Raw genomic sequence first — 26,886 nt, forward strand, 5'->3', positions numbered from 1 at the left:
TATTTGAGGTGTACTGCTCAAGGAGTAAGTTTTCTCAAACCATAAGGCTTTCATAAAGAATAGTTGCAATTAATGGCCTTTGTGGCAAATAACATCCTCATTATGTTGCAAATGCCTTTGTTTGTACTATGCTAAGTGAATAATGACAACACTGCAGATGTTTTTGTCTCTTCATGTAACAGAACATTCTGAAATGGTTCCCACATACAAACTAGGCACATACATACTAACTAATAAATGCACTTAAAAAAAAAAAGAAATGAAAAATCAGTTTTGGAGTTAATGAACCACAGGATAAATTACACATTTATTATTCAGTTGGTAATTTAAACAAATGGACAATGTTACTATCGTAAATGCTACTTCAGAAACCGTTTAGTGTTTTGAGGGTAAACCTCAAATGCACCAGTACGCACTGGACATTGTATTTGAGCAAAACAGGAAATACTATATTTAAATGTTTTAAATAGTTAACAGATCACTTGGGCTCTGTAAAGTTGAACTGAGATTAAAAGGGATACTATAAACAGGCCTTCTTCTAAAGTTCATGTTTCAGCCAAACTAAAAAATAACAGCTCGGAAGTGTGGTAAGTGAACTAATAATGGAACTGAATGTGTGGCTAACATCTCAAAACAGATACAGAAATGTTAGGAAGCAAGGAAGGTGTTTCTGAGTGGAGTCCCACAGAATCTAGAGTCAGCGTTAGCATTAAACAATGATCTGGAAGAAAATAAGAGAGCACTACTGGTAAAGTTTGAAAATGAAATGATATCTGGTAGAATACTAATAGGAATGAAGACAAATCAATTTTTAAAGATAACTCATCTGAATAACTTTTATTTTAATGTAGTCAAAACTGGACTCCCAAACTTGATCACATACGGCAACAGCATGACAACGACAACAAAACACAGTGAGCATTTGAAAACAGGCAGTAGGAGTGAACAGTATCCTTGGATAAAGATGCAAGAAAATATCAGACATGGCACCAGTACAACCGTTCACACACTACTGTGTCTAATTTTGGCACTTAGGCTTCAAAAAAGAATTTGAAAAATAGGAAATGGTCTGGAAAGAGCTAAGAGAATGATTACATGTCCGGGAAACAGGCTTAAAAACCTCTCTAAGTTAATCTAAGACAAAGATGAGTTGTGACTTGATCACAGCCTACAAATATTTATATAGAAGCTTTCTAACAGCTCTTTAGCAGCAAAAGGTACAAAGCGATCCGTGGTTGAAAGCTGAAGTAACAAAAATTAGAAATAAGATGCAACTGTCCATTCTGAAAGTAAATAACTGTGGCAATGGTCTACTTCAGAACACAGTTATTCTTCCCTTCTTTTAAATCTTTGTCTCAAGACTGTCTAGCTTTCTTATTCACCAGAGAAATAAAATGTAAAAATAATTGACCAAATTTAATGTTAGGGACTTGCACTAGATAAGCAGAGAATTAAAATTCAGTTTAGGTCCAGGTAATGCTACGTAACAGATCTGTACGAGTGCATGGAACATACGTAGCCTGAGCACTAAAGCTCAAAAGAACAAGCTGACAGAAAAAGGTAAATACATGCAGATTTGTCTCACGTATTATTGCAAGCATTACCACTTCACAAACTCAAACATCTTGAACTTTGAGAAGAAAAAACAAAAACCAAAACACACAGAATGTGATGACCTAAAATTAGTGGGATTTTTAAAATACGCAAGTTAAAACCACGTCTTAAAATTAATGTGATAAATACAGGAGATTGTGTTTTTTTTAAAAGACACCTTTAATTCTAAAGTGTGCTCTTTTCACATTTCTATGCTTCCTTCTGCATCTACAATTACTAATAGTAAATAATTAATAGTAATGATATGTGAAATTCCCATGAACTCCTTTGATGTCTGCTGGTGATGTCAAAAGAAAAACAGTAAACACTGTAAAACTTCTTTAGAAAAATATCAAGAGACTTGGCAGTACTGAAATTGCAGCGGTGAAAAAACACCACTATGAAGACAAAATTAAGAATAATGTCAACTTTCACCATGCACTTGCAAGAACTCATTTTTCCAGGGCTGAAATTCACTAGAATTTTAAGGACAACAGTACCAGCTTAATAACCCAATCTCTATCCCTTTACATTTCAACAATTTTGGACTGCCAAACACTGCAACCTTTTCGTGTGACACTATAATGTCAGTTTCTGTGCAGGGGTCATTCACAGTCGTCCACCTCTGACTTTCTCGAGGAGGTATTTTTGGTTCAAACCGTTATCATCAGAAAGGTAGTAAAAAAGCAAAGTCAGGAAAAGAACTGCACTTCTTGTGTGTGTTGGAAGGTGATAGCAATGCTTAAGAAATTCTTGTCCAAGCTTTGGGGAGAGTTCTGTAGGGTCGGAACGATTAGAAATTAAACAATATTCAGCAAATCTGAGTGCTGTTTATGCCATTGTCTACTTTTATAGAATGAGTCACTTTCTTACAGTGAAAATGCCTCGCAGCACTGTGGCAATTATATATCACTCAGAGCAAAGAGACTGAATTCAGATACTGCACAGCAATATGAATAAGCAGCTGAGGTACACTGTGAACATGGATTATCACTGCCTATCTGCTGAATATTAGGAGAAGCGGAGATCTACTTTCTATAACAAGCACATATGAAAATGGCAATTCTGAGAGGGAGAATACAGAACCTGATTTTTTATTTTTTTTTTTATTCTTTTCATATTTACATGTGTTTCTAAAAAACCACTGTGACACAGATTGACCTATGCACTGGAAAAGCAGCATGATGCATAATTTTTAAGTGAAGGCAGATTCTGCCTCATTCTTCTATCTTTTTTTTTTTTTTAAATACACTTCAAAGCTTTCATTACCTTGTTTGCAATAGGGGTAGTATAAGAACTTAAGTATCGTCATAGAGCAACTGTGGATGTCATGGGCCTTTTCCTGCCTTACTTTCAGTTACCTCGTTCAGGTCAGACTACCTATGCAGATAGCAACGGGTAATACCATCTTAGTGGCCACCAAAAGCAGGGCTTATCTCTGTGCACTCACACTCTGTAACTTAAAAGGCAAGGAGCATGTTGATGTGCCATGGTATATTTTTTCCTCAGAGAAAAGTACTTCCTGATATGTATAGCTCTAAAGTAATAGTGCTAATTTATAACTGTGACTCAGACAGTTTTATCAAGAGAGTCCTTAAAACAATTTCTGTCTTAATTCTCACACTCTCCTTATACCTAACCTCCCTGAGAATCTTTTCTAAATATCCTATTCAAACTTTTTCTTTCTGTCTTCCTTTTATTTTATGGCACTGCATTTTAAACATGACATTACATCACCAGAATAAGCCAATTTACAGGGAAGCTAAAAAAAAGTCACAGGCTGAAATAGGACTACAGTAAAGTGAAATGAACAAATTGGTAGCATAGCTTTATGTATCATTACAGCCCATTTGGGCAGCAGAGAAAGTTGTGGGGACAAGCCAGTTTTGCTTTCTGCTTTATATAACAAATGCAAAAATAAGTCTTGAAAAGTACCTTTTTCATGAAAAGGCTACGACAGCCCTTTGACTGTTGAATAACAGTCTCTGTTATATACACCTCATGCTCTTGGTAGTTAGGCATTAAAAATTAGCTCTGCAGAATACTTCATTTCTAACTCTTTTGGTTACTAGACGCAACTAGCACATGAAAGCACAGGAAAGCTTTTTCAAAGCATTCTTGCTGTTCTATTATCATGCGAGACAAAAAAGGAGGTGTGGTAAGTTTTAGGAGGTCTGCCACAGAATGTGTTAGATAACCAAAATTTTAAATTTTTACTTGAAAAATGCCAAGCAGTTGGTGATCGTCTGTCTAAACAAAATTATTTCGCTTAATAAAGCATGTCTGCTGTCCAAAGCTGTTTGGAAGTTGTGACAAAGGAGCTTGTTCTGTGTTTGCAAAACAGAATGAGACTCTGAAATAACAAAACACACAAGCGGAGCTACACATGGGGTTAGCTATACCATAAACCTGATGCTGTGCAGAGGGAGCCTGGATTAGCAAAACATTCCCACAGTCAGCAAACCACACTGGTATGATTTATTAGCAGCTAAAGCAGCTCTGAGATGGGAGGCAGTAGAGTCCAGAGAACAATACCACTGAAAAAATAAAAATGTCAGAAGAGCAGATCTTTAGTTTCTGGCTTCAGCACTGACTTACTATCTGACATCCAATGAATCACTTCGCTGCTCTCTACTTCTATTTTCTTAACACTGATCAGAGATTTACATATTAAAACTGACAGGTAAAAGATTGTAGGCAAGACAATTCAGAATATCATTATTACAAAGCACATCAGAAATGCATGTCTTAACATATGATTAGAGTTTCCAAAAGCTTTTTTACCATTTAGAAATGCTGCATGAAATTCAAAAAGCTCTCTGGCCAAACACACTGGCTGCTAAAGACACCTCCAGACCACTGCCTCTCGACTGCTCTACTAATGCCTCACTTGCATCCGTTCTGAACTCTTCTGCCTCTTCCCATAAAGGCACATTAAGATGAAGATGGAAAAGTGAGAGGGAAGAGCTGTTACATGCTTTATTTCATAGTATCTTACTACTTGTGAGATACACCTCACAAACGGAAGAATGAAGCCTAAGACACTCTCCTGGCAGTGCCTGAGATGCAGGCTTGAAGAGTTCGATGCTCCCTCAAGCTGCTGCTGCTGCTGCAGATACTGCTGTCTCCACTGTCTCAAATAAGAGAGCCAGGGGATAGGCGAGAGGTCACTCAACAACCCCATGTTTCTAGCAACCGAGCAGTATGTAATCTCTCAATTATCCTTGGACAGTCTCAAAGTACAACTAGATGTAAGAAGGTCTGTTCCCCTTTAGCTATGCTCACCAATCCAATGCCTTATATGATACTCGGCCATCCTTTATGCCTTGGCCCAAGTTCACTCTTTCCTACTACTCATACCTTTCCTTCTCCATCTAGACTCTTCCCCCACTGATACACTCACTGCTATTAAAATCAGGTTTGGGTCTTAATCTGAGAAATTTCTTTTCAGTCCATCATCCCAAGCATGTTTTCTGATGAGCTACTAGAAATTTCTTACAGACAACATTATTTCTCATGTCTTCCATGGTAGTTCAGAGGAGCCTGTGTGAAGGACTACTGCTTAGCTAATGTATAAATGTGTAACAAAGACTAATCTGCCTGCACAAAGCCCAACAATCCGTAAAAGAGGCAAAGAGGATGGCACAGGGTAAGAAGAGATGGGTGTGGGCTTTTCTAAGAAAAGGGAAGGGATTAAACAGCAAAAGTAGCAACAAAGCTGTCACCACAGACAATTTGGATTTCTTCATTTCCTGCTTCCAGTTTGTGGCTGTCTCTCCAAATCAGGGAAATTTAGGGAAGCATTTTTCTGCTTCAGAAAATTGAAATACCTTATAGATATTGGAGTAACTGATTTTAAAAACATGCATATAGCTCCTAGTGAGATTGCCCTGAATAAATGGTATAAGGCTACACGTAAGTTTAAAGATTACACATGGTTTTAGGATACCATGTCACCAACTAGCATGGGACAGCACAGTAGTATTCTAATATATCTACTCACAGGAATTTTCTCTGGAAACTCTGAGGGTCATCCAGTCCAAGGTCCAGCTGAAAAATGGGACTAAGCCCAACCCTTGACTAGCTGAACCATCATTCTGTGCTTTTCTTTGGATAATGGCTGCATGCTGTCTGAACATCAAGGTGCATCTGCCTGTGCACCACTTACAGCCTAAATCATGACAGCATCTGCTTGGGAGGAAAGAGGTGAGCTGGAGGCGTATTTCCTTCTGATTGTGTAAAATGCCTCATGCTTTAGACTTATAAGGAACTGCAGATCTGGGATCACACCCCTGTGGCTGCAGAGCACATACTGTGTAAATGATGTACCTTCAGCACACAAAGAAACATACTAGTTCTAGATCCATTAGAGGGAAGCATGACGTAGTAATGCGCCTAGTGTCATGCTGATCCAGCTCTGAATGGTCTAAATATGCTTTTGTGTTTCGAATGAGAGTATCTACAGGTCTGTGTGTGCTGCCTCTTTTAAATGAAGGCACATGGAGAGAGTCATCCAACCTACGGCCTTAGCTATAGAGCCAAAGGAGAAACAAGAGAGTGACCTGATTGTCATTTCGCATGTTTACCATCTGGGAATTATTGCTTTCTGAACCATCTTTACCACCACCTTTGAGTTCTGTAAAGAAGCCTCAAGTTGCACTCTTCCTCATTGTAAAATTAAATGCTAACTGTGTTGGTCATCTATTAGTCCCTTTGATCTATGTTCCTGTTAGATCACTGCTCATTTTTTAATGCTCATCTTTCAGTATTTCACCTTGTGATCAGTATGGCTGCATCAACTGAAGACGTGTCTTCTCCCCAGCTTGTTGACATTTCTAAGTGTATATCATTCTTCTTGCCAAATTCCTCATGTTGCCATTTACAAAAACTTTCCAGCATTTTTTCCCCATGATGTCCAATGTACATATCTGCCTGGAAATAAAAAAAGGATTCGCTTTATTAAAATTACAATTCTGTAAATAGAATTATTAAGACATAATTTTCTGACTGAGTTAGCAACGATAGTCTCCTTTTTACAGCATAATGTATTCACGGCAGAATGACTTGAACTTCAGGAGAAGAGAACATCTTTTTCTCATGTTAAAGATACGGGTGAAGACAGTGCACTGAGAGGCGTGCAGTGGATCTGTTCACCTGAACCCTTGTTTCATTCCTTTGCTGATTTTTCACTATCCATAGTGAAGAAAAGATTAATGATGTGCAGATCCAGAATTTGAACATGAAATGAGACTTCTCCACTTGCTGAGAGGACACTGAAGAAAGAAATACTTTCGTATTCACTGGAAAAATACAATATTTTAAAATCAGAAACATGGATAAGGGAATCCCTTTTTCTTATGAACCAACTAAAATACGAAAGGATTTCCATAATATTTTGTAGAAACAACAAGAAATCAAGTTCAGGTTGTCCTGAAATATGATATACAAACCATAGGCTAATAGAAAGTCTCAATCAAGCTATCAGCTGACTTATCTTTCTTCAGAAAGAAAGAACAGAATTTGAGATGATGCCTGAAAGGCGCAATGAAAGAATGGTGCTATATCATGGCACCTTTTGTTCATCTAGAGATTGCCTGACAAAGAACATCAGTTCTCCTTCTACTGTCCACTGAGTTTAAAGGAGATCATTTTTGGATTGAGCTATACAAATGCACAAAAAGCAGAGCACAAGCAGATTTTCTTAAGAACTAGCTGATTTCCACAAGGAAACTTTGTTTGATTGACATCCAACTGCAAACACAGAAAAATCTCAGTAATTGCAGCATATAAAGTAGGAGAAGCTTAATCTTTACTGGGGCTGCCCAGCAGTGTAAATAACTAAAAAATGCACAAAAGCTAATTGAGAAAATTTGTCAGCCATTAAAGTTGGTGAATATGGCAAACCTTCATGGAGCAACAAGCTAAGTAGCATTACCCTCTACAGGCTACGACAAAGATAATACATACTTACTGGAGTCTCATGAAGGAGGACAAGCTTAGTCACACGAAGATTTACTTGTAGTCCAAGGCTCTTGTGCTGGAAAAGGTTAAAAACCTAAGATAAAAAACAGTAAATAAAAATACGTGCTTGTATTTCACATGACACACTGTAGAGTAAAAATATCAAAACCTCAGAGAACCTCAAAAATTTCTCATATTCTACTGTGCCTGCTTTAATTTTCCATAATTTGAACAGAACATTAAGCTGGTGCTGGTCTTCTGAAGAGAAAACAGAGCTCAGGCAGTATTCATTCTGTAAGCACAAAAAGACCTTTTCCCCCCAATGGCCAAGACCACTCTATAAACTGTAGCCTGTTTCTCCAAATACTTACACATGCATATAATATGAGTCACATGAAAATTTCTGTTCAGTTAAATCCAGGATCATGGCCAGAGTCGTCTGAGCAAGGACATGGCAATAACTCTTCCTATCATTCAGAATAGTTAAAGTTTTTATTTATTCTTCAGCTAATGCTCCTTCTTTAGAACAATCTTTCCTTGAACATTACAGTTGCTAGTTTTCACTGTTTTATGCACCAAATGAGTGCACTGCAGCTCCACAAGGAGCTGGGAGGGGATGTAATTATTCGAGTACATTACCCTTTGGGTTTTTTCAGCCACTAATGATCACACAATCTCTCTCAATGACAATGTCATCTCTTCATAACAAGCATAGATCATGAGAAATCATCCAATACCCCAGCCTTCCCAACAACATCATGGGCTTCTAACCAAAAAAACATCTTGTTCATCTCTCACTTTCTGGTTTCATTGCTGAAGATATAAGACCAGACAGTACAGACAAGTCTGCAGCACCATGGTTTTATGCTGCAAAACATATGGAGTAAGTCTTGACAGCCTGCTGATGGTTATGTACTGACTGTCCCTTACAGGTGCTCAGTCAGGATAATTAAAAGGAGCAATGAAATCAGCCTGTGGTGCATGCATTGTTGGCAAAATGCCAAAATTAATTTTAAGTTTCCTACCATGTTTAAGATGGTTAGAATAAATCTTCTGGCAGCATCTGTTCCATGATACGAAACCATAGCTGGATCTGCCACCACAACGGTTTCTATATTGTACTCCTGAGGTAACTTGTAAGAGTATCGTTTTCCTCTTCCACTTTCTGATACTTTTTGATTCTTGGATTTTCTTTTATCTGTAACATAAAACATTGCTTGACGAGCTCATCCTTCAAACTACCCCTACAGTACTTCTAGGATTTGCTACCTGTGATTATGGTATAACTCCAGTTATGTGGAATTTCATAGCTATGAATTCTAATACATGCTCTGCCAATGCTAAGGCTCAGACTGAAGGCCTGTACTACATATAAATGTTAGTTCACACCAAGAAAACAGGAATCTTATCCAGCTGCTCAAATAAAGTCAGTTGGATTCTTTTCATCCTTTCACCTAACATATTGATAAAAGAGTATGTGCCTCCTAGTCTGGTTTGTAGGAGGAAACTAAATTCATGTTAGGTTTGACAGAAAAATAGTCTCACTGAGAGTGCAGAATTGTTATCTGCCCATCTTCATAAATCACAGAGAAAACATCTTGATGTAATTGTATCTTAGCGTAAAAGACAACAAATACAGATTTGCCACAAATTCAATATTGAGAAAATATATGGAACAATTCAGTGATTCAAAGATGAAAGAATATTTCCAATGAATGACAGAGAATGATATGTGGGATACAGGTTTGTTGGAAACAAAAAAGTAAAGTTTTACTAACATGACTTCAAAGTCAGTGCTGCTGTCATTATAAGCAGCTAAAGTAAAACAATATACCCATACCCTGGAAACAGGCTTCTAAATGTACAGAAAGCTCCAAATAAAAAACATGTTACATTTATTGTAAGCTAGATGTTACTGCTCTTGCTAATTTTAAGTTTCCCCTCCAAAAACATGACAAAATCCTTATTACTACTATATATGGAAAAAGAAAAACTAATTACACAGAAATAGTTCAAGCCAGGAGGTGGTCAGATATGCATACAGCAGTTAGCAATTATATTTAAAATAATTTAATTTAAAACAAAATATAAAATGAAAGTCCTTGTTGTAATAGCCAAATTCTGTTAGATCTCCCCAAGAGGACATAAAACTTCTGGGACTGATCTCATTGAAGTCACTGAAATTAAGTGAAATATTTTCCAGCTTCCACAATGGAATATTGGGCTCTCTGTTTACAACAAAAGTGATGCTTGAGATGACAATTATAAACACATGTTCTGGAAACAATCAAATATTCAGAAATTTTGAGGAAATGTTTTGCAATTAATGAGTCTCATCTCTAATAGGAAAGTTCCTGCAGTTCATTTCATAACACGACTACTCTCCAAAAAATAAGTCACTCTTCAGGAAAGTGCTAAAAATATGCCTTAAAAGTCATTGAACTCACAAATTAACTTTAAAATATAAGATCCCAGTGGAAGAAGGATCCATGATTTAATAGAAATGCATGTGTAATATAGATTTAATGTAAGTATAATGTACATACATATTTTTCAATGTAAAAAGTATAAAGTATCCACTCTTTAAAAAGGTTGACTATCTTCTTCTGTAGTCATTTTTTAAAGGTTATATATGTGAGTGATTTAGTTCATCTCACTACATCTTAGAAGGGCTTACTGATGCCTGTACAACTGGTGACAATGTAAGACTTACTAACACTGATAAGCATACAAATTTACTAAAAGAAAAAAAGTATATATTCTCCAGAAATAAATATTTGGTATTTGATTGCCTAGAAGTAGAAATAACTTATAAATTCATAAGCTATCTAAAATTAATTTTAACCTCTCTCATTTTGATTCTTCAGACACTTCCTTAGCCTTATATGTACAGCTAGCCTCTAGCTTTACTTGTGTTTGCTAATTGTGGATCTACAGCCTAGTTTATGAAACATTATGTCTGTTTTCGTCACTCTTTTGAGAACAATTTTTAATGAAACTTTAGTGTCAGGTTTTGTGCCAAAAAAACCCACACCCTACAAGCTACACAACTATGACTTACCACACAAGCATCTAATGTGGCAAGAGTAGGTTATGGATCTAAGTTTAAATAGTAAACTCATTTGGGTTAAAAAAGATCTCTCATGAGCCATCTGGTCAATCCGCCTTCCTCCTAGGAGCAGTGATTGATTCCAGTGCCATTTCCAGCACCACAGTTTATTCATTGTTCACTTCTTTATAAAAAACAGCAGCTAGTGGTTGAAAACTTTAAATTTAGTATTAGGATTGCTGTTCAGAGAAGTCTGCTAACACACCTCTCTAAGAGTTTTAGCTAGTGGTGCATTTTTATTCAGAATTGACCGTTACCAACCCACAATAAAATACAGTATTGTGCTAAACACTAAGGTCACCACAGTCCCATGAACTGTTGAAACCTCTGTCTTTCGTGATTGAAGTGGATGAGAAGACTGCACAACTCTGCAGACAAGCTGGCTAAAAGGGGCAGTGCCCATCATTTGCCTCAGATATCTGCCGGGTTAACAAACCAAAGGACAATCTGTTCTTGGCCAGCCAACCTTTTCCAAATTGCTGGCAGAATTCCCCATCACATGAGATCTCATTTATCTGAAAATTTCAGCTCTTCCCTTTAAACAAATGGAACTAGTAATTTTGGTACCAGTGGTATTCAAACAACTGCCATGATTATTGCCAGATAACAGGCAAAACAGGCTTTAGGTAAAAACATTTGTTTCCTTACATACTCATAAATAAGTAAAAATTACAAAGAATTGCTCGTTATTGAAGGTACAGTATGTAAGAGATAACAACTCTGCAAAAAATCATACCTACATCAATAATGCATGTGCTAACAAGATAAAAGTCAGATTAACTGAAAAGAATGCTTCTTGGGATTAAAGATGCATAAAGTAATCTTAAAAACTTAATTACATTTGCAAAATAAAAAATAAATGCTACAGGAGGGCAAAAAGACTTCTATGCTTTGTGCAACTATAGAAAGTATGAAGATTCCTTATGCAGTTATTACTTAAAACTCAGTTGACTGAAAGGAAGGCTAGAAATACCCCAGTACTGCCACAAGAAGGCTAGTAATACTGCAGCAAGTACATTTGACATCCAATAGGCAATTAAGAGAAAATAACAAGAAATGTTAACAAAACAATAAAAATTCCCCCCCCACCCCCCAGCCCTAAAAAACCTGAAAATCCAGCTACTATAACCACAGGTTGCATAAAGTATCTGAGCCAACATTAAGAACAGGCTATGACTACAGCACTCCTGGACACTTACAAGTCCTCAGGCACAAGAGCATTCCCTGAGTACATCCACATGAGGCCAGACTACAGAGCAATCACTATCACTCTCCAGGCTTTCTTTTCCCAGCGAAAAGAAAATGGGTACCCTAGCCATATGGAAATTGCAGTATTCTGGCTAGCTAGAGAATATTCAGGAGCTTAGGAAGCCATGAGCTATACCTCCACTATAGTTTGGATAGGTATTTATATGTCTTAATGTAGGGTGACAACTTGTTTCTGACCCAAGGAATGGAAACCAATACCTCAAGCAGCACTAGTCTCCATCTAGTGCAATCTCATAGATCTAGACCTATGATGAAGATTTTTTATACATTTTATTTCATGATTAGGACATGGAAAGAGGCTGTAGAGCAAGAACCAACACAGCTCTCCCAGCTGACTTCCCAGTCTACATACAATAAAGCAAAACTTCTGCTTTTGATCCAGTGAAACTAGCAGGCTTTTTCCTGCAAAATGGCGTCACTCTAAGAAGAGAAGCACAATCTACTTAAAACTCAGAACAATATATTGTTTGTCACCAGAACTGAGAAGTAAAAGAGGAGGCTTCCAGTCTCCCAAATACAGAAGAGATTAAAAATTCAGATCTACTGTATCCTGGATAAGACCTCTCGCTCACTAGTCTGTGTGAAAAGGAATGACCATCTGAGAAGGTAATTTTTTTTTCCCCAAAGTGCCTTATGCCTTTACCATGAGTTAGGCTCTTTGTACAAACAACTTCAGCCTGGAACAAGTGCTTCAGATTAGGCAGAAGGAAGAGAGTCTCGTTTTCCAATGTGGTCCTTTGCTCTAATAGCAACTGTTTCTCTCACATTTTCTCTGTAACACACTTGTGAACTGGTTGCTTTGAAAGGTTTCATGGGCCATGTGCTAAATAAAGGTGTGGAGTGTAAGGTCTGTGTATGTGCAACTGGGTCACATATGTAAGTAAATCACAAATACATTCAACAAAAGGATATACACACACAATCTCACAAATCCAGAAAGCATCTGCTTCTGTTGGTACAATTCTCTCTCTCTCCTAATTAATAAGAAAAATCCACCCCATTCAAAAAAACAAGTTCTTTGTTCTCTCCAAACAAGTCTGGCTGTGTAGCAACTTTCAATCCAGGCCACAACAGTAACAGACAACAAACAATACCTTCTTTGATTGCCTCTTCTAGTTCTGCATGAAAAGCTATTATTTCCAATAGCAATCCTTCAACACCTCCAGCACAGACATTCATTCCTTCTAATAATTACCATTCGTCACTGGCAATACACACTTGCTTGCTAGGTAGCCAGTCTTTGAGATCAATTTGGCTCAAAACCAGCAGCAAAAATACCTGTCCCAGAGTACTTACTCTGACACATGAGTACTGTAGAAGCAAGAGATTCTGTTGGAAGATAGGTCCATATGGCTGAGATAATAGTTTCTCTGTGTCACACAGCTACAACTCTACCAGACAGCTGTGCATAACCTGAGAGTATCAAAGAGGCCCATATACTCATTTGTTTTATCTTTGTTTCTTTGATCTACGTAGTTTAGGATTTGACTTAAAATTCTCAAATATTGCTGTAAGGCCTATTTTTGTTGCTTCAACCCACCTTTAAGGCTGTGACCATACCATGAATGTTTTGGTAATTATTAGCTAACAGCATGCCACACTAGCAAATTGCTCCTAGCATAGACAGAGCTTTTATGCATATAACTTACTGCAGCCCCACTTAATGAAATAACCTGTAGTAGCAGAGTGAGGGACTGGTCTTGCTAGCACAACAGTGTCAGTTAGAAACTGCAGATATTTATACCCACCTGGCAACAAGGGTATGCCAGCAGGTGCTAATCAGATATGCACAGCTTGAGTTATTTTGAAATTTCAGGCTGGTAGTAGAGATAATGAAACTTATTTCAAGCAAATATTTGAATCTCTGTTGACATACTATTTGCACCAAGTCAGAGCCTTAGGCATAAGATTATTAGAACAGAATAAACTGACTTTCCCATTTTAGAGCATAAGAGAAAGTGAAAGGATGATTGGTAATGAACATGACAGAAAAATAATTTCCTTACAGAAGAGTTTGCATCTTTACTCATTTTCATACACATCATCATTTGCTATTTATCAGATGCCCCTATCCCCTTTCCCAGTGCACATATCATGCGTACTTTCAATTTTCTCTCTTTTTCTCACTCCCAAACACATGCAGGCATGCATGCTCTAACTCACTTATCACTAATAAGAAAGAATAACCAGGTTTACTTTATATGAACAACTTTTGCTAACACAGAAAATTCCATTTTTAGATAAGCAGTGGCAATGTAATGCAATGCCTAGAAGAGAAATACGAAGCCTGCTGAAAGAAATTACATATAATTTACTTAGTCCCTCTTAGCTTCAAAAAGAGCTTTGCATTTCAATTCATCTTTGATTTTGAACTGTGGATGGATGCCTAATTGTAAAAACAATACTTCCAAAATGGAAAAAAAACCTGTCACATTTATTCAGTAACCACATAAAACAGACAGACCAGTATAAATGTTCAGGAAGAACCACAAGTCCACAGAAAAGTTCAGGCTGGAAGGGATCTCCGGAGGTCAGCTAGGCCAACCTCCTGTTCCAGTCAAGAACATTGAAGAAAGATCAGCTCTCTTAGAGCCATTTCAAGCTATGTTTTGTAAATGTCTGAGGATGTGGACTCCACAGCCTCTCTAGGCAACCTCTTCCAGTGCTAAGCATTCTTGCTGAGATATTTTTTTCCTTATGCCCAATTGAAATTTCCTTGAATGCAAGTTACAACTGTTGTCTTCTATCCTGTCACAGCATACCTCTAAGGAAAGTCTGGCTTCATCTTCTCTCTGCAGCGCCTTAGCCACAGGAAGATGGTAGCTGCATCCTTCCTTGACTTTTCTTTATCTGTTTGAAATAACCCAGTTCCTTCTGCCTCACCCCAAATGTCACATAATCCAGCTCCCTAGCCATGTCAGTGCACCTCTGCTATTTCTTTCCACTTTATCAGTATGTCATTTATACTAGGTTAGGGGACATGAAAAAGCCACCTATAAATGTGCACTCATTCTGGTTTATTTCCTGGGAAAAGAATAATTTCTCACAACATTAAAAACACCCTCAGCTAATGCTGAGGTCAAACGACTGAGATGTCCCCTATCCTTCGAAGAAGAGGAACTGCTGATGAAGAAGGAACAATAGAATGTCATCTTTCACAAAAGCCATTTTTCCCCTCTCCATTGAAAACTATTAAGTCATCACTACATGCCAAATATTTGTTGAAATCCTTCTACTTCAACAACTTCTTCTACCCGCCATTGAGGAAGATGCATTAGGATCATTTCATACAGTTATTTAAGTGTTGATCATAGAACAAGAGCACTGCTATAAAAATCATTTAAATTCAGTGTCAGACCCATCTGGAAGTTCAAGACTTACTACTAACCAGAACTGGGATGAACTGTGCTACTGTTTTAAAACAGAAAATTAAGTAGAAGCACTGCACGTAGTAAGTAATTAAGACAAAGAGGGACAAGAAATAGGTTGTAATTATTAAGTTGAAGTAAAAAAAAGGACCCAAAGATTTCTACTTTCAAATGTAACTGGACATTAAGAAGCAGTGTCTATTCCTCAGTGGACAGTTCCCTCTTCCGACAAGTGAAATGGCAGTCTCAGCATGCCGCCTCAAAGTCCACCATAAGTTACTGCTACAAGAATAATCAGATATGCTTTTGTTGGGAGTTGTTTTTAACTATCTACATACCTTAAAAATATGTCTGCTACATTAGATCTTTTCAGTGAGATTTGTATATTACCTGTAACAACACCACAGTACTGATTCTGAGAAGCTGGCTTTTCAGTAATTTTCTCCTCTATGGACCTTTTTCGTCTGTACACCCTGTGTGCATGACCTGTCACAGCCAAAGTGCGATTGAGTGGCTCAATAAATATGAAGTCCTCATTAATCTGTATAAACCCCATCTGCAAAGGAAAACAAAAGGAATACATAAGATAAGAATTTAAGAAAGTATGAAATTGTGCACAGTCCTGCAGAAGGAAAAAAACCCACAAAATTCCATTTTAAAAAACCCTTTGTTTTAGTAACTTTACCAACAAGGTGACTACCTTTATATTTTACAAGCCTTTCTACTTAAGTGAACTAAAATAAATTTCATTTATTTCAACTAAATCTGTGTGGGTGGGTGGCTACATGCCAGTAGCAGATGCATGGTAAAAGATCTGGAATGTTAAAAGTTTGCTTTGGGAGACCCACGGGGTCATTTAAATATGTACAGCATGTACAGAAAAGTCTATACACTAGTTTTATTACTCAGTGTATTGTCACATTTTTAGATAACTATATTTAATGAAATATCAGAATAATTTAGGGCATAAGAATACATTCTGAACAACTATGGAGCTGGAAAAGACATCTTGTGGCACTCCCTTTACATTTTTCCAAATTAAAAAAAAAAAAAAGTGTAAAAAAAGGCAGCAATTCCTCCTCGGTTGCCAGCAGCCAAAACAGAAAAACATTCTAAAACAGCCATTTAGTTGGTTAGCTTCCCCCCTGCCCCAACATATTTATACACACACACACACATAAAAAGCTAACACACGAGATGCATATCTGATATTACAAGAGTGTGGCCAAAGTTAAAAAAAAATACTATAAAACTTATTTATATAAATACCATACAAATCTAACTCAGCTCACATTGTTAAGCTGCCAACACACACAAGTTCCTATCAAGAGCAAAGCTGGAGACAGCAAGATTTTGTGGGGTTTTTTCCTCCTAGAAAATGTCATCAGCAAGACTGACAGTTAATGTTCTCATTCTCTAAACTTAAAAACTTATTAAAGAGTTTTGCTACAGAAAGAAAGCAATGTTGTACATATGGCTAAGAGAAGCCAAGAGATCTGTATGTTTCCATGTAGTATGAATGGAGAGAAATAGAAAAGAATTTTCTTTCTTCTGGAATTATGTAGATGCCATTATCACATTGGATATCCTGCCTGACATATGGATAAATCATCAAAAAGAAATTCCGATCCAAGCAAGAAAACAAAATCGGATTTTATAGGTGGTACAAAGTACAATTTCCTTAAAATATAAGTGGGCATTACTTTAGAAAGAAAAAAACCCAACAACATGTCTCTGCACAATCACATTAAATAAATGTGCATACCTGTATTTAATTTTTCAACCAGCTACACTAGCTGCAGAATACTGAACAGATGTTGAAAGGTCATCATTAACATTGTACAGAAACATAAGAGTAGCTGGCTTTGTTTGTCTGTTCTGTTTCCTTTTTGCAATTACTTTTTAGGTCGGTTCATCTTCATCACGAGCTTTAAATGTTACACATCTAGATTAGCTACTTATGTATTGCTAAGTACTTTCTGTACCTAGCACACCTAGAAGGTACCTAGAAGGTACCAATTCTATAGATTGTTCTATCGAATGATGTTACCTTTACGCAACAATCAACTTTTCTAATATAAACTATAAATGATGTTAAATGAAATTTTATTTAAAAGCATAGTTCTCAAATACTAGCAAAATGCATAAACTAGTTTTCATTTGTTTTTTATGTCTAATGCTGAATTTCACTCAGGCATAGATTTAATTTTTTTTAAAAAAATCATTATTTAGCCTGTGAAAGATGCTGATAAACTCTGGATATAGAACAGGAAGAGCAGCCCATCAGGTGGTGCTGCAGGTTTCCCCTGTCCACCTACAAAATACAAGGCCTGGGTCCACCTTGAACAAAAACTCAATCATAGCACATTTGCCATATTTCTTCTGTCTTCATTCTCTTTGTTGCAAAATTAAACCAAGACCTTAAGATGCTGTTCTTCAGATCGGCAACTAGACATACTGAGGAACTGTGCTAGGACCACTGACATTTTATGTTTTCTTTCAGCTTCTTACATAAAGGTTAATCCATTGGTAGAGAACTCCGAAAATTATTGCCAGTCTCCCGAGTCAGAAGTTAAAGAACTGAACACTGATGTAAAGTTTATCGAATAAAAGTAACCTCAGTTATATATATTCAAACGGGTAATTTTCAGACAAATCTGGATAACCAAATAATCTCTGTGATCATTTTAACTGCTTCTGGAAAAGTGACTGTTTCTCCATCTCTTGGACAATTTCACAGGTAGAAACGGGAAGATGAAGCCATACCCTTGCCAATGATGCCCTTATTTTTTAATAATCATTAGAAGTGGAGTTAAGAAGATCTTCTACCATAAAACAAACACAGAAAGCAGAGAAAATCAAAGCCATGCCATGCATTAAAGCACCACAGTTTCAATGTGTTTTCAGATATTGGATGCCAGGGCCAAATACAGACTTTAGAGAGTTCAAATGGCCAAACCTCAAACCTCCATGTCATGAAAATGCACAGCAAAACAAAGATTAAAAAAATGTAAAAAAATAATATGCATCTGGGGTAGAACTGTAAGTGAGTTCTGAAGAACTGATCCATCTCCCACCAGTTTCATTTGAAGAGCCACCGCTGCTCACAGCTGCAATTGAAAAGGCTACCAGGAGGGTGGACTTATCTCATGCAAAGGTAACATTAACATGCCATTCTTCCCCCTGCCTTCGTGTATCCCTGCATTTTCAAGTTTCTTACCTGAAATAAAACAAAACTTAAATGTAGCACACATACATCTTAATAGAGTTCAAGCCCAGGACAACCTAATTTGGCAAAAAATTCCTCAGAACTCCTAAGTAAGGATGAAGTGGGTACTTGCTCTGCATTTTATTTACTTTATGCGGTAGAGTGAGACCTTAAGGACAGGGCAGACTTCACCATATGAGCATGTAAAGCATTACATGGGACTAAGTATGGACACTCTGAAATGGACTCACATCCACCACATGTATTTTAAAGTGGAAACTTGCCCTCATAAATGAAAGCTTTCCACAACATACATTCACATCATATAAAGACTTATCACTTTCTTAAAAGAAACAAGCACAAAAAAGCCATGTGGAAACACTAGCCCTGAATGAAAACTAACTTTTTGTCTTATTGAAAATAAAAATAGTTCACATCTGAAATATGCCAATAATGACAAAAAGTAGGCAGATCAGAATTCTTCTGAAATATGAAAACTGTTTTTTTTTTCTTGCATCCAATTGGAAATATCACAGATGAGACATGAAGAATGAGAAATATCTGAATACTCTGGGTAATTGCATCTGATAAAAGACATTGTACCAGAAACTGCTACGCTATCTTATTTTTAACATCTACGTTAGAACACTTATACCAATCTTTTCTGCCCAGCATTTCTTTCCTAAAAGGACAGCAATTTCTTTTTTCCCATTTGGAGCATATATAAGGATTTGACATTCTGTCATGTATCCTATGAAAACATGAAGTAAGTCTACTGTTTCTAATAAAGTTATATGACCATGAGAAGTTACATAAACACAGAAGTGAAGTAAACTTGTGAAGACCACCTTTGCATAGTTTCCAGATACTGGGTATAAGATTGGCAAAGATTTCTTTAAACTCGTATATACTCTTCCTTGCATACCAATTCAGAGTGGCAGTTTGTCATAATTTGAAGTTGAAACAATGCAGATTTTGTACACAATATTGTTTCTGGAAGGATTTATACAAATAAGGCAGCAAATTAATGTAAGAAAAAAGAATATGCTTTCCTAAGAACAGGAATTGAGAAGTAAGAAAAGAAGAAAATATATTTCCCTTGTTATCATTATCACAAAAAAATGGGATGACAGAAGAATATCCACAAGCATGTACTACAGTCAGAAATTGTCATTCCCATTTTAATATCACAGAGAAGAGATGTCAAAAAGGAGACTTGACATACCACAAGACAGTTATGAAATAGCATTTTGCCAATACATTGTGTTGTTTTCATCACAGAGACTCACTGAAGTGCAATTATAAATGCAGACGACGTAACACAGACTTCAAAGAAATGTCAGAACATTAAGGCTTTTTTACTTTTTTAAACAAGTAGTTTGCCAGCTCCAACAGATGAGTCTCAGTGGTCTACAATTTATCATTATTCGCTTATGTAATAGCAGTTTCTAATCCTGCGGCTTGACATGTCAAAGCAAAATATTTCATTCACTAAACAATTCACCATTGTGGTGGGTTAACCTTGGCTAGCTGCCAGATGCCCACCCAGCCACTCTCCTACTCCCGCTCCCCAATAGGACAGAGAGAGACAATAAGATTAAAAAACAAAGCTCATGGGTCAAGATAAGGACAGTGAGATCATTTAGCTATTACCTTCATGGGCAAATAAAACTCCACTTGCAGAAAATAAATTTCATTTATTGCCAATTAAAACAGATTTGGACAGTAAGAAACAAAGACAAATAAAAACAGCACCTTCCCCCTGCACCGCGAGCGGCACAGGGAGCATGGTCATGGGGGCATGGTCAGCACATAACAGTTTCTCTCTGCTGCTCCCTCATCTTCACACTTTATTCTTCCTCCCCCATGGAGGACCTGCAGTGGGAATATCTGCTCCAGTGCCTAGCGCACCACTTCCTCCTCCTCCTCCTCCTCTACCATTGGTGCTTTCAGGGATGTTTCTCTCACTTTTTTCCTCACACCTCGCACTGCTGGACAGCGTTTTACCCTTTCCTTTTCCCAGGGGTGTTGCCATCTTGGCTGAGGGGCTCAGCTGTGGTCTGCGGCGGGTCTGTTGGAGCCCGCTGGAACTGGCACAAGGCAGTCTCTGGTGTCATCCCACAGAGGCCACCCATACAGCATTACATACCTGTCCCCCTCTTGCAGGTTATTACTACCAGCTGCACACTTGCATGGACACAGGCATATCTACCAATGGTGTGTTCCCGTAAACAAGCAGTAGATTAAAATTTTCCTAATTCTTACCTGAGGTAAACTACCACTGTGTTATAGCTTGTTTTCTCGCTACTCTTTTGTCTCTTCATCCATTCAACAGGCATCTTAAACTACATGTCAATAATAAATGGACATAGAGCTGCCAGGCCGTGATCCCAATAAAAATTTTCTCTGCAGTCTACACTCCGCTGTCTTGTGAAGCAGATGCACACAGCGTGCAAGGACAGGCTGTATGAAACTGTACTTCTTCACACTTCCACCATACTGCCCAAGGCAAGTAGCAAAACTGTCGTAAGAAAAATGCATCCCTATCAGATGTATAAAATGTACATATAGTTTAATAAGCATATTACAACCATCAGCACCAAAATATTAATGTCATCTGCAGTATAAAAATGAAAGGTTTTCTTCAATGTACAGTGCAAAAGATAAACCTTGTTAACTAGTTCAACACTTAATAAGTTTTGAAACACATTCTGATAATCTTACACCTTGTACTATTTGTAAGATGTCCCAGCTTTTGGGGGTTTTTTTGCGTATCAGTATCCCACTCTGAAGAAGATTTTCCTCCATGATTTTAAAAGTCCAGATGAAATTTAGAATCATGATTCTAACCATGCTATCAGGACCTGACTTCAGCTGAAACACAACAAAAGTAAGTCTCCAGCTCCTACTAATGCATATAATAAAGCAAGCTTAAACAACTTTTCAAACTGCATAAATAACAGGGTAAGAACTTCACATGTTCTTGTTATTCAAACACACTACAGCTTTCCATGTTTAAGTACCTTCATTGCTGAAGAAACAATTCATAAGCACCAGCAACTTCTGTTTTCAATTAACTGCATTTCCGGGCTTTGCACAGCATACACATTGTACTTCTCCTAGAGGGTTTCCCTATCTACCTGCTCAGTCCACTCTGCTGAATAGAGTCAGAAGTCACAGCGGGGAGACAGTCAGTATTATCTCTGTTGACTGGCTTTCAGCTGCCAACACAGCATTCAATCCAATCCTTTCTGGGATTTTTTTTTTGATGGTAGGACTGCACCATAAGGAAATACATATATATGCACAACTGCATACCTAACAGCCCTCATAGAGGAAAAACATTCAGACTGTTATGCAAAGGCTACTGAGTTAAAAGCACACGTTCAGGTACAGGCCTCCAAATTTAAGATCTGTAGAAACAATCTTTCCATGGCTTTTAAAATCTTCCAAACTCCTCTGCTTCCAGTCTGGTTTAAGATACACACTACCCTGAATCTTTAGGAAAATAATTCTCTATAGGATGCTGCTCTTATGATGTTCAAAATTATGACTACTTTTCTCAAAACAAGCTGATGTTGCACATACAAAAGGATTTATTCATTTTTGTTAGATACGAGTGAAGTAGAATAGTGAAGCATTCAAAACTGAGGTGGGTTTGCATATTCTGACACATTTCAACAGGTGCTATTATTCACAAAACCTTACTCAACTGAGCAAGAATCTCTCAAGCTGACAGTGGAGAGTGAAGTGTAAGCTGATTACAGAAAGGACACAAATCCAAAGGAATCTGATCTGTTGAAAAGAAAATTAAGTAAAGGAGATCAATGGATAAAGAAACTATAGACATCAGGTCCGCCTGGAGGGTCTGTGGTTGTTACCCCTCAAACTTCCATTTGCCCATTAATTCACTACCAGCTAAACCTTAAGATGTTTGGCATTTCCTCCGGGTTCCAAATTTCATGTTTACTAGCCAGAAATAAAGTATTTCCTTTTTTTAGACCTAAGTCTCCCTCTATAAACACATTATTAGAAATTACTGCTGTATTTGGTACAAGTGCTGCTTAAATTGCCAATGTTCTAGTATTTGCTATGATTTTTAAACGGTCTCTTCACAGTGCAGGATGATATCTAAACAAAGTACAGTCTACTTAAGAAGTGACCACAAACAATCATTGACTACCTCCACAATAAAAATATTTTAATAAGCCTGTCTGTGCAATAAATTATTTTGTAACACATGTTGGAGATCTATCGCAAGATGCTATCAGTTATTTCAGATGTTAGCTTTATTGAATGTAAGCACCTAAAATAGATTTTAGCATTTGTACCTTTAGTGTTTGGAGACCACATTTGAAATATTTTCATTTCTCAAGAGATTTTTACAGGGAAACCTTTCAACAAAAATACATAAATGGCATCATTTTTTCAGTCTCTCCCCTTCTCAAATCTTGACAACCTGTTTCTCAAGGAAATTTTCCACCTAGCAAAGTTGTTCGCACCCTATTTTGCCCAGCTGGCTGATCACCTGCACTGCCAATAGAATTGCCAATGGACAATACTAAGAACAGAATCACATCTATGTTAAGTACATTTGAACAACTGCACTGGGTCAGACCAAAGATCCACCTGTACAGTACCCTCTCTCTGACAGTGCACAACAGATGACAAGAAAGAACATAAGAACAGAGCAAACATAGTTTGTATGCTCACAGACTACAGCAAACTCCAGTAGGTAACTGGTTCCAGTAGCTTTACTGCATGCATAAACTTTAACTTCAGTGGAAATAAACAGAACAACCCCGCCTCCTTTCATTTGCTCATTTACAAGACTACAAGTCAAAAACCACTGTTAAAGAGTCATTTGTCATGCAGGATGGATTCAAGTTCTAGAGCACAAAAAAGGCTGATAAGCTATGAAAGTAAAAGTAGTTAGCTTTCTTTTTCCAACCACAGTGCATGAGATCTCAAAAATATATCAAGACCATTAATAAAAATTATGATAAGAAAGATATGGAAACAGATCTATTAAGATCCTAATGTATTGAAGGGTGGACAGAGGGTTATTTAACTTTCCACGACTTATAGACTCCACTTTCTTTGACATTTATTTTGAAAAGCATCCTTTTTTTTATCACTTCATAATGAGTAACATACAAACACTGTTCTTATAATCCCTGCACTGCAAGTGCTTATGGACATCGTTGGTTAAGTCCAGTGCTGTCCTTCAGCAGACCAGAACTCAAAGAAGCCAACAGATTCATAGCTTTGGAAATGACCTAATGTTGTCAAATATTTACTAGTAATCTCACAATCCATAAAAGGCTGACAGCCTCCTAAATATCACTTGAGAGTTGTAGCAAATTTAACTTACGTTGGAAACAAGGCGATTGAGGCAACATGATATATGGTCATAACTGTGAAACTGATAGGATTGTGAAATACCTATTGATTTTTAGTCAAGTTTGCAGACATTCACTAGGACCTCAAGAAAGGCTGCTGTGATATAGCTACATTTTCCCCACTAAACTGAAAGTCAACTTGTATCTTGCAGTCTGAAGTCCCTTTGCACATCTCAGTTCTTCCGTCCCACTCTACAAATGCCTTTCTTATCAACATGCACCAAAACCAGACCTACTCAAAATAAAACCTCCACCCCTAAAACCTCCTGCTCTCTTACCAGCAACACTTCTTCTTGTGTGCCTCCACTGCCAAAGTGTGCCTCTCCCCTTATGGCCAGCTGGACTGCCCATATTTCTTGCAGGTGATGTGAAGCACAAGAAATCATTTCTTTACATAAGGCACCGCCATTCAGCTACTTGTTGGCATCTTGCCTCTGTGCAAGGTAGAACTTCCTAATGCTTCAATTGCCATTATACGATGAGATAGTCAAGGTACATTTTGGTCATGTAAATTACATAACCTACAGTTTTATTGGACAGTCTCTAAAATGGTAACATGTTAGCAATTTTGTAGCCACTTCTGTAACTGTTTTTTACTACCGTAAGAATATTTATTACTGGTCACATACATAAAACATTTCATATTTGTGAAACGCAACTGGAAATACATGAACTACCACTTGATTTTAAAATAAATTTAGTATAGCTGTACACTCTGAAAATTACCAGGGAACATGCAACAATACCATTTTAAGACATATCACATTATATATGGTGAATTGCAACAAGATACAGGTAGAATTAATTCCTCAATCCCTTTTCTTTTTTCATAAAAATGCTTTGGAAGTCTATTAATCCTACTTCAACTTTTCCCTATTCTTTCTGAATTATGCTTATAAATTCAAAGTTCCAACTCAAAGTTAAATCAGCTCCATTAGAAACCAAGTATATTTCATTATATATGCTGTTAAGTCATAAATTTAAAAAAAAAAAAAAATCCAGGATAGCAAATACTGCAGCACTGCCGAAATAAAGTTCCAACAGCAATGTTAACTTTTGCTGAAACTGACATTCTATTTTTTTAGCTCTGCAACATGAATGCTACATGAACTTTTTAAAAAAACTTTGCTTAGATACAATAGTTTTTCAAATAAAAACAGAATGTATCTCATTGTGGAGAAAGCTCTTCCTGCCAGACCTAGAAAAGAAAACCTTTTATCTGGCCTGTACAGGGTTCTATACCTTTCAGTTTCCTACTTACTGAAAAGCGGTGGAGAAGTAGCAAATTTACTTGGTGATAAGAATATCTCACCAGCAACGTATTGTTTCATAGCCATGCTCCAAACTCACTGACTACAAGCTTCTCACAATAATTTCAGTTATTTTAGTTATTCAGTTCTCAGTGACATGCAACCTATCTTGTTGAAAGATGGGTTCTTCCAATGGCATTTTGCCGAAATACAGTTAAGCTAAGAAAAGGTATTCGAGTTTCAGCTGTGAAGTTGGTGACAGGCTATATTCTCTGCAAGAATCCCACAGCTCTGCAAAAACCTACTTACACAAATGATCCCAAACAGTGCCAATCTGTTGAATGAGAGGCTTACATTTCTTTTCCCTAGATAAAAATCTGAGATTAGGAGACAAACCTCTAAGATTAGAACATGTATCTCTAAACTGCAGACTGCACTTTTAAGATATAAAAGACACAAAAAATTCTACATAGGCTTATTTATACATTGGCTGTTTACAGATATGAATACCCTAAGTTACATGGCTAGCTTTTCACATTTGGGATGTATTTTTAATTTATGCAAAAGGCATCTGCAGAAATGTCTCAGTTCTTTTTAATGTATTCTTTGTGATGGACTTAGATTTCATTGGATGTTAGACAAAAATGCTTCAGTATAATTTGTACCATTAGGCTATGAAGTCCACAGTTTATAATGATCGGTACTCAGACCTCCAAGATAAAAACTCAAAAGTCAGAATTCTTGTAGGTCACTTTGCAAAATTCTCATGTCACATCTGCGATAATTAACGCTCAAGCTGTAACCTGTCTGCACAGCTGCAACACAATGTCTTTAAAGGTAGAGGATGCATTTTGCACACTTACAAGAAAGTGACAGAACAACAAAAACAGATCTTATAAAATTAACATAAGCATAGATAGTTCAAATTGTGATTTTCCAAGCATTTCAAACAAGGTTTTCAATGCTTACAGGTAAAGTTCTCATTAGTAACACTAAGCTTTAAAATGTTTCAATTAATTCCAGCTCTAAAGAAAGTTAGAGAAAAGCTGTAAAGGCACATATATCAACAAGAGTCTATGTCAAAAACCCATCTGCACCACCACAATGTTATAATCTCTTTATCCATGTTTCAGATCTGTTTTTTGTTTCAGCATTGTCACTTTTATCATAGATCCCATGGTATCTGGGTTTACCATAAAAGTTCTCGCCTCTTTTGCTCTCCTCTGTCTCATAGAGTTTTCTGAATCCACAACAATTGCTGCCAAAGATGAAAGACTGAAATATTCCCCATGATACAATATATGATCGTCATAATAAATGTGTAATGATGATATAGTATTTGTATCTCACAGACTTTATACCAAATGGGCTTTAGCCTACATGATGTATGGTTAAGATTCTTTTTAATCAAGATATTACCTAAAAAGGGTGTGTTATGAATTGGTACACAGTTCACAAGGGTGAACACAAGAGTACAAAACCCTTTTTTGCTAAAGACTAACACAAATTTCAGAGCAAGTACAAATTCCCTAGGTTCCATGATGACCATCTTAAGGAGATACTGTTTAAAAATCTGTAATTTTTGAAGAATAACATTAAAATGCTGAAGTAGTTACTACCCTTGCTTCTCTTGTCATTTTATAGTGTTTTACAATGACTATACGCACACAGAAATACACACTCCTCACTCTCTGAAAAATCCACATAGATGCAGGAAAATAATTAT

The 26,886-nt window shown here is 37.0% G+C and overlaps 1 protein-coding gene across 1 annotated transcript in view; it reads right to left on the reverse strand.

Annotated features, from left to right (window-relative positions):
* Positions 1 to 26,886, reverse strand: part of ADAMTS19 (ADAM metallopeptidase with thrombospondin type 1 motif 19) — a 156,612-nt gene that overhangs the window by 106,956 nt on the left and 22,770 nt on the right. Inside the window, exons 3-6 of the mRNA XM_059833503.1 lie at positions 15,691 to 15,856; positions 8,580 to 8,752; positions 7,565 to 7,648; positions 6,368 to 6,525 (exon numbers count right to left, since the gene is read on the reverse strand). Of these exons, the coding sequence (XP_059689486.1) occupies positions 6,368 to 6,525; positions 7,565 to 7,648; positions 8,580 to 8,752; positions 15,691 to 15,856 (581 nt within the window). The remainder of the gene's footprint in view (positions 1 to 6,367; positions 6,526 to 7,564; positions 7,649 to 8,579; positions 8,753 to 15,690; positions 15,857 to 26,886) is intronic.

The sequence above is a fragment of the Gavia stellata genome, chromosome Z, assembly GCF_030936135.1.
Source record: "Gavia stellata isolate bGavSte3 chromosome Z, bGavSte3.hap2, whole genome shotgun sequence".
Taxonomy (NCBI): domain Eukaryota; kingdom Metazoa; phylum Chordata; class Aves; order Gaviiformes; family Gaviidae; genus Gavia; species Gavia stellata.